The sequence below is a fragment of the Acipenser ruthenus genome, chromosome 54 (assembly GCF_902713425.1).
Source record: "Acipenser ruthenus chromosome 54, fAciRut3.2 maternal haplotype, whole genome shotgun sequence".
NCBI lineage: Eukaryota > Metazoa > Chordata > Actinopteri > Acipenseriformes > Acipenseridae > Acipenser > Acipenser ruthenus.
Window position 1 is genome coordinate 686,406 of NC_081242.1, and position 8,949 is coordinate 695,354.

General features: G+C 42.6%; 1 protein-coding gene across 7 annotated transcripts in view; it reads left to right on the forward strand.

The window, feature by feature from the left end:
* The first annotated feature begins 7,210 nt into the window (after positions 1-7,210).
* LOC117398288 (uncharacterized) overlaps positions 7,211-8,949 on the forward strand; it is an 18,259-nt gene continuing 16,520 nt past the window's right edge. For all 7 annotated transcript variants that reach the window (XM_059017028.1, XM_059017027.1, XM_059017030.1 and 4 more), the window contains exon 1: positions 7,211-7,338. In XM_059017028.1, the coding sequence (XP_058873011.1) occupies positions 7,272-7,338 (67 nt within the window). In that variant the 5' untranslated portion in view covers positions 7,211-7,271. The remainder of the gene's footprint in view (positions 7,339-8,949) is intronic.

Here is an 8,949-nt window from a genome sequence, read left to right on the forward strand (position 1 = left end):
AGGTGAGAGGCAAATCAATGTCTAGCGATCAAGGATGGAGTAAGACTCATTATTAAACTCCTAGTGAAACCAGGAATGGATCACACTGCTGTGCAACGGGAGTCTCATTCCCAGCCCTGTGATGATAACCAGAATTATTATTATTGCAGGGATGGGAATCTGACTCCTGTTGCACAGCAGTGTGATCCATTCCAGGTTTTACTACCAGCTTGATCAGCCCCCAGTGTGTCTAGGTAACAAGCTCAGGTGTGTCTGATTATTAAACTCCTAGTGAAACCAGGACTGGATCACACTGCTGTGCAGCGGGAGTCTGATTCCCATCCCTGTCTGTCTAAAGCTCAGTATTGTATCTGTGCCTGTCTTAGAGAGGTGTAAAGACACTGGAGGTTTTTTTTTAGATTGATCTTTCTATCTTTTTTTCTTGTCGTGTCGCGTGAAACAGAACAGGATTGTGGGGAACTGACTGTCTGTCTGTCTGCATTTAAAGAAACTAAACTCTTTTCAGAATGTAGTAAACTAACACAGACACCAAGAAGAAGGGATTATATTGTAGCGTCAAGATGAACAGGATTGTGGGGCTCTGTCTGTCTGTCTGCAGCTTTAATGAAACTAAACTCTTTTCAGAATGTAGTAAACTAACACAGACACCAAGAAGGAGGGATTATATTGTAGCGTCAAATTGAACAGGATTGTGGGACTCTGTCTGTCTCTCTCTGAGCTTTAAGAACCAAGGTCTGTCTTTCTTTTTATCTTTCTGTCTCATTCTTTCTCTCTTCTTTTATTCTCTCTGTCTTTCTCTCTTTCTCTCTACACAGCAGTTCCCTTCCTGCCAGCAATGTATGCTGTAAACACAGACAGTGAAATTCTTAATGTAATATATCACAGCTTGAGAGAGAGAGAGAAAGGGACGGAGCCAAGAATCAATATTATCTTTTAGTCTGAGGTGCCTTAGCAGGGTGTTAAAAATGGCAAGCATTTCATAAAGAGAAGCCAGCGAACAAGGGGGGGGGGGAGAGATGTCTGTCTACATTGCCATTGAAGATCATGTAGGGTATAGTTAGCACGCTGTGGTCCCATTCTACCAGCCTCACCCCATTGCAGCTGCCCTATACTTGTGCTACCATCGCCCCTCAGTGTAATACAGAACCATTATTACCATTGCAGTGCCACTGTCTGTCTGCATTGCCATTGAAGATCATGTAGGGTATAGTCAGCACACTGTGGTCCCATTCTACCAGCCTCACCCCATTGACAGCCACTGTGCAGCATGCTGGTTATGCTGTTCTGTGCTCATGGTTGTGCTGGCTGGGGTTTCTGCAGAGAGATACACTGGGGTGTGCAATGCAGAACTCCATGCTTTGCCTTTCTGTATATACTGTATATATATATATTTTTTTTTTTCTTCAGAACCTCTGTATTAATGTTCCAGCCACCTGCGCAAATATCTATAAACAAGAGGTTTCGTTACAAAGACGCTCCTGTCTCGCTGCGCTCAGCCCGCGGTAAATGTTTCCACGCTCCTGAATGTTTTGGTCACGCTACATCGCTCGTGGCGTAAACACAGGCGGACCGACGCAGTGCAGGGTTAATGAGACGGAGAGCAGAGCCCAGGAGTACAGACACACACACACACACACAGACAGAGACGCACAGACACACACACACACACACAGAGACAGAGACGCACAGACACACACACACACACACACACAGAGACAGAGACGCACAAACACACACACACAGAGACAGAGACGCACAGACACACACACACACACACACAGAGACAGAGACGCACAGACACACAGAGACGCACATTCACAGACACACAGAGACGCACATTCACACACACACACACAGACAGAGACAGAGATGCACAGACACACACACAGAGACAGAGACGCACAGACACACACACACACAGAGAGACAGACGCACAGACACACACACACACACACACAGAGACAGAGACGCACAGACACACACACACACACACACACACACACTCACACACACACAGACACACAGACAGAGACGCACAGACATGCAGACACACGCACACACACAGACGCACAGACAGACACACAGACAGACAGACAGAGAGACACACAGACACAGGCACATAGAGATATGCAGACACACAGACAGACGCACTGACAGGCACAGAGAGACACACAAAGAGACTGACACACTGAGAGAGACACACAAAGAGAAACACGAAGATTCACAGGTACACACTCACACTCTGACACACACACACACTGATAGAGACAGAGATACACACACACAGACTCACTCACTCACTCACACACTCACAGAGACACATGCTGGCAGTATGGCTTCAGTTCAGCCATGTAAAAGGTAAATAAATGTCTCGCTTTGCTCATATACTGGTTTCCTGTACTGTCCAGAACAGCGTTTTTTATTTTCTTAAAAAGTCTTTCTTTTTATTTTCTTAAAGAAAGGGAGTGGGGAAACCACTCTATAGAGAGAGAGAGAGAGAGAGAGAAATGTCTATTACAGACTGTAATGTGATAGAAACTGTATAGTTGAGACCTGCAGACAGACAGACAGACAGACAGACAGAGCCCCACAATCCTGTTCAGTTTGACGCTACAATATAATCCCTTCTTCTTGGGGTCTGTGTTAGTTTACTACATTCTGAAAAGAGTTTAGTTTCATTAAAGCTGCAGACAGACAGACAGACAGACACTGTTATCTGCTCTGTTATTGAATCGTATTTTGTCATGTACTTGTACTTGCTAGAACAGAAGTCATTGTATTTTATCTTGCTCTTAATTAATACTTGTACTGTGATTCTTGAAATGTATTTTTGTGTACGGCTGTAAGTCGCCCTGGATAAGGGCGTCTGCTAAGAAATAAATAATAATAATAATAATAATAGACAGAGCCCCACTACCAGTGTGATGCCACAAAGAGAGAGAAAGAAAGTGAGTTTTAAAAAAGTGAACTTCATTAAACAGATCTCCACGCTGAGTCCACAGTAACTCTGCATAATCCCATTGTAACGATGTGTAAACTCCCAGGTATTCACTAAGTGACCGCAGTGTGGATACACAGCACTCAGAGACACTCAGTGGAAAGTGCTGCTGAATGAATAGTTGTTTTTTTTTGTTCTTTGTTTAAAAGTCGCTACGTTCCAGCAATCAAGAGGTTAAGTCCGCAGCAGCAAGACTTTGGCACCTCTGTGCGTCTAGCCACTGTGCAAATTCCACTGCAAGCCTGCAAACATTACCTCTCTCCCTCTCGCTCGCTCTCCCTCTCTCCCTCTCTCCGTCTCTCTCTATTCCCTGTTTCCAATTATCAGCAGGAGCCAGAACTGGCAGGGCAGCAGTGTGGAGTACTGGTTAGGGGCTCTGGACTCTTGACCGGAGGGTCGTGGGTTCAATCCCAGGTGGGGGACACTGCTGCTGTACCCTTGAGCAAGGTACTTTACCTAGATTGCTCCAGTAAAAACCCAACTGTATAAATGGGGAATTGTATGTAAAAACATAATGTAATTGTATGTAAAAATAATGTGATATCTTGTAACAATTGTAAGTCGTCCTGGATAAGGGTGTAAGAAATAAATAATAACTGAGTTCGAACCTTTCTTACAAACTCAATTCAAATCCTACCCACTATTATCACTCGCTTCAAAGGAGCGCTGACCATCTTTAAAATCCATTCTCTCACCTCTTATTAGCTTTATTAACATGATCACCGCCCCCTCCCTTTAAAGGAGCGCTAACCATCTTTAAAATCCATTCTCTCACCTCTTATTAGCTTTATTAACATGATCACCGGCCCCTCCCTTCAAAGGAGCGCTGACCATCTTTAAAATCCATTCTCTCACCTCTTATTAGCTTTATTAACATGATCGCTGGTCCTCTTTTGAAAGGAGCGCTGACCATCTTTAAAATCCATTCTCTCACCTCTTATTAGCTTTATTAACAGGACCACCGGCCCCTCCCTTTAAAGGAGCGCTGACCATCTTTAAAATCCATTCTCTCACCTCTTATTAGCTTTATTAACATGATCGCTGGTCCTCTTTTGAAAGGAGCGCTATTGGGAGCGTGTTGGAGCTGGAGGCATTCCAAGTGTGCAAAAGGTCAGCAGAGGTCACAGGGTCAGGGTCTGATGCCAGCGTGCAGTATTTAACAACCCAGCGAGGTTTTATTTTTTTTACAAAGGAACACTGTGAGAGAGCTCAGTAACTTTGTCCATCATTTTATCTTTCTGTCTCTCTGTCTACAGCTGCGGTTAAAACGTTTTATATCCCCTAGAATTTTAGGATTCAGAGATAATAATTAAAATTAAAAAAAACTATATGAACATCATTTAGAACATCGTGTTGTAATCAAAGATAAACTACAAAATGATATCGCAAATATATACCGGAAGAAAGCCATAATAGTCGTACAGTTTGATTTCCAAATGTCACATTTTTCAATTTGTGTCTGTTTTTTCGTTACCTCTATGGAAAACTACAAAGCTGGTGTGCAATTCAATATGTTAACAAGGGAACATTATTCAGCAGCTTTCATTGGACTCTATGAAGCTGAGGGAGTTCATTCTATATAGAGGGTGTGCAATTCAATATGTTAACAAGGGAACATTATTCAGCAGCTTTCATTGGACTCTATGAAGCTGAGGGAGTTCATTCTATATAGAGGGTGTGCAATTCAATATGTTAACAAGGGAACATTATTCAGCAGCTTTCATTGGACTCTATGAAGCTGAGGGAGTTCATTCTATATAGAGGGGGTGCAATTCAATATGTTAACAAGGGAACATTATTCAGCAGCTTTCATTGGACTCTATGAAGCTGAGGGAGTTCATTCTATATAGAGGGGGTGCAATTCAATATGTTAACAAGGGAACATTATTCAGCAGCTTTCATTGGACTCTATGAAGCTGAGGGAGTTCATTCTATATAGAGGGTGTGCAATTCAATATGTTAACAAGGGAACATTATTCAGCAGCTTTCATTGGACTCTATGAAGCTGAGGGAGTTCATTCTATATAGAGGGGGTGCAATTCAATATGTTAACAAGGGAACATTATTCAGCAGCTTTCATTGGACTCTATGAAGCTGAGGGAGTTCATTCTATATAGAGGGGGTGCAATTCAATATGTTAACAAGGGAACATTATTCAGCAGCTTTCATTGGACTCTATGAAGCTGAGGGAGTTCATTCTATATAGAGGGTGTGCAATTCAATATGTTAACAAGGGAACATTATTCAGCAGCTTTCATTGGTTAATAAAGCTAATAAGAGGTGAGAGAATGGATTTTAAAGATGGTCAGCGCTCCTTTAAAGGGAGGGGCCGGTGATCCTGTTAATAAAGCTAATAAGAGGTGAGAGAATGGATTTTAAAGATGGTCAGCGCTCCTTTAAAGGGAGGGCCGGTGATCATGTTCATAAAGCTAATAAGAGGTGAGAGAATGGATTTTAAAGATGGTCAGCGCTCCTTTAAAGGGAGGGACCAGTGATCATGTTAATAAAGCTAATAAGAGGCGAGAGAATGGATTTTAAAGATGGTCAGCGCTCCTTTAAAGGGAGGGGCCGGTGATCATGTTAATAAAGCTAATAAGAGGTGAGAGAATGGATTTTAAAGAAGTCCTGGTTAGCTCTAGTTTGATGAATGAATAATGGCTCATGTCTGCAGCTTGTTCAAGTTTGACTCACTGTGTCGTGTTTAGGCTGCGATGAGGGCACTGCTTAAACAGGTGGTGGGGAGGGGAGGGGGGGGGGGGGGGGGGGGGAGATGAAGACACTGCCAAAGCAATGACATGGGAGTAATGCTGTAATAATTTAATGTATGTGTTTAAATTGTGCCATGAATTGCTTTTTTTATTTTCCTTGTTTCGTTCTTTCTTTCTTTGGGCAGCGATGATTTGCAGTGAAAGGAATGTAAGGGGCGTGGCCCGGTTAGGATGGGCGTGCTTTATACAGTCGAAGGCGGGGCTATGCAAATCGGCGCCCTGCTGTCGGCCGTGGGTGTGGCGTTTGGAATGCGGAGGCGGAGCTACAAGAAAAGTCCAGCTTTAATGGTTAAAAATGGACTTCCGTTAGAAATGTTTTCAAGTATAAAATATTATTATTTCTTATTAAACCTGTTTTGAAGGTTTCAGTGGGTTCTGATTGGTAGAATAACGTATTTTGGTTATTCACTTGTTATAACAGCACAGTGGATAAACTGCTACTTCCTGCTGCGGCTGTAGGTCACACTGTCTGATTGCTGCTCGGCCGTCAGAGTCAGTTTGACCTACAACACAACAGGAAGTGGTTAATTACCAAACAACAGCCACCACGTTTCATCTCTACTCTCATATTCCAAATGTATAAAATACAATCAAATAACCAAAAGATATTCAACAGAGGAAAAGGGAGGGGCCAGTGATCGTGTTAATAAAGCTAATAAGAGGTGAGAGAATGGATTTTAAAGATGGTCAGCGCTCCTTTAAAGGGAGGGGCCAGTGATCATGTTAATAAAGCTAATAAGAGGTGAGAGAATGGATTTTAAAGATGGTCAGCGCTCCTTTAAAGGGAGGGGACGGTGATCATGTTAATAAAGCTAATAAGAGGTGAGAGAATGGATTTTAAAGATGGTCAGCGCTCCTTTAAAGGGAGGGGCCGGTGATCCTGTTTATAAAGCTAATAAGAGGTAAGAGAATGGATTTTAAAGATGGTCAGCACTCCTTTAAAGGGAGAGGCCGGTGATCATGTTAATAAAGCTAATAAGAGGTGAGAGAATGGATTTTAAAGATGGTCAGCGCTCCTTTAAAGGGAGGGGCCGGTGATCATGTTAATAAAGCTAATAAGAGGTGAGAGAATGGATTTTAAAGATGGTCAGCGCTCCTTTAAAGGGAGGGGCCGGTGATCCTGTTAATAAAGCTAATAAGAGGTGAGAGAATGGATTTTAAAGATGGTCAGCGCTCCTTTAAAGGGAGGGGCCGGTGATCATGTTAATAAAGCTAATAAGAGGTGAGAGAATGGATCAGCAATCACATTGATTGACTGTTGTATTTGTCCAACATCAGCAGCAGTGTCAGATAACTGTTGGAATAAAGGGGAGTGACCTAGTGGGTGTGGCTTGCAGGCACAGGGGGCGTGTCTTGTGGAATGTGGGTGTGTCCGGTGTGTGTGGGAGGGGCTGGCTCTGTATAAAAGCTCTGTGCTTTATCTTCCTCAGTCTATGATCAGCTGTCCTTAGGCTGTCTGTCTGTCTGTCTTGTCTGTCCGTTCACCAGTCTGTCTGTCGTTCACGATGTTGGGACGCGCTCTACTTCAGACCGCTGTGGTCCTCTGGTTGGTCGGACGCTCTTTTCAAGGAGGTGAGTTATTTTGTTTTTTTTTATATTTAGTTTTATATTTATCTTGGAGATTATGTGAATTCTATGTAGAGTGTGCATTTTCAATGCGAGTTTGACTTGGCAGTTGAGTTCTAGAAATTTAGTTAGAGTTTCATGTAGAAAAAGCACAGAGAGGTGTGGTAAAGCATAGGGAAGCATTGTAAAGCACAGAGAGGTCTGGTAAAGCATAGGGAAGCATTGCAAAGCACAGAGAGGGATGGTAAAGCATAGGGAAGCATTGTAAAGCACAGAGAGGTCTGGTAAAGCATAGGGAAGCATTGTAAAGCACAGGGAGGTGTGGTAAAGCATAGGGAAGCATTGTAAAGCACAGAGAGGTCTGGTAAAGCATAGGGAAGCATTGTAAAGCACAGAGATGACTGGTAAAGCATAGGGAAGCATTGTAAAGCACAGAGAGGTCTGGTAAAGCATAGGGAAGCATTGTAAAGCACAGAGAGGTCTGGTAAAGCATAGGGAAGCATTGGAAAGGACAGAGAGGTGTGGTAAAGCATAGAGAAGCATTGTAAAGCACAGAGAGGTCTGGTAAAGCATAGGGAAGCATTGTAAAGCACAGAGAGGTATTAGATTTATTTTGAAAATCTTCTGTAAATATAAATGGGCAGCAGTGTGGAGTAGTGGTTAGGGCTCTGGACTCTTGACCGGAGGGTCGTGGGTTCAATCCCAGGTGGGGGGGGGGACACTGCTGCTGTACCCTTGAGCAAGGTACTTTACCTAGATTGCTCCAGTAAAAACCCAACTGTATAAATGGGGAATTGTGTGTAAAAATAATGTGATATCTTGTAGCAATTGTAAGTTGCCCTGGATAAGGGCGTCTGCTAAGAAATAAATTATATATATATATATATATATATATATATATATATATATATATATATATATATATATATATATATATATAATTAATCTCCGTCAGGACACAATGTGTTCAACCTGGTGTCACCCCCCTCCCTCACAGACGCACACGGGGGGGTGGGGTGGGGGGGGCTGATTTAAAAGGTTTTTACGTCGACACGCGAATTTTCACGCTAAGCTGCGGGGAAAAAAAGGCTGACAGACCCTTCTTTTTTTCACAAGCTCGCTCTTTTCGTTTGACTGCGCGTTTCATGAGTGTGAGAGTCTGACAGCCATCATCCCTTTTATTGACCTGAGCAGACAGTGAAATAAAGGTGTGAAAAGACATACGTTTTAGTTTTTTTTTATTATTATTTCTATAGAATTTCATAAAATACTGTTCAGTCTCCTCACTAAACTGATAGAAGTATTAACAATACTTCAAGGGAAGTAATGTTAAAACTTTGCAATGCATTAGTAAGACCTCACCTAGAATATTGTGTTCAGTTCTGGTCACCTCGTTACAAAAAGGATATTGCTGCTCTAGAAAGAGTGCAAAGAAGAGCGACCAGAATTATCCCGGGTTTAAAAGGCATGTCGTATGCAGACAGGCTAAAAGAATTGAATCTGTTCAGTCTTGAACAAAGAAGACTGCGCGGTGATCTGATTCAAACATTCAAAATCCTAAAAGGTATTGACAATGTCGACCCAGGGGACCTGAAAAAAGAAACAAGGACCAGGGGT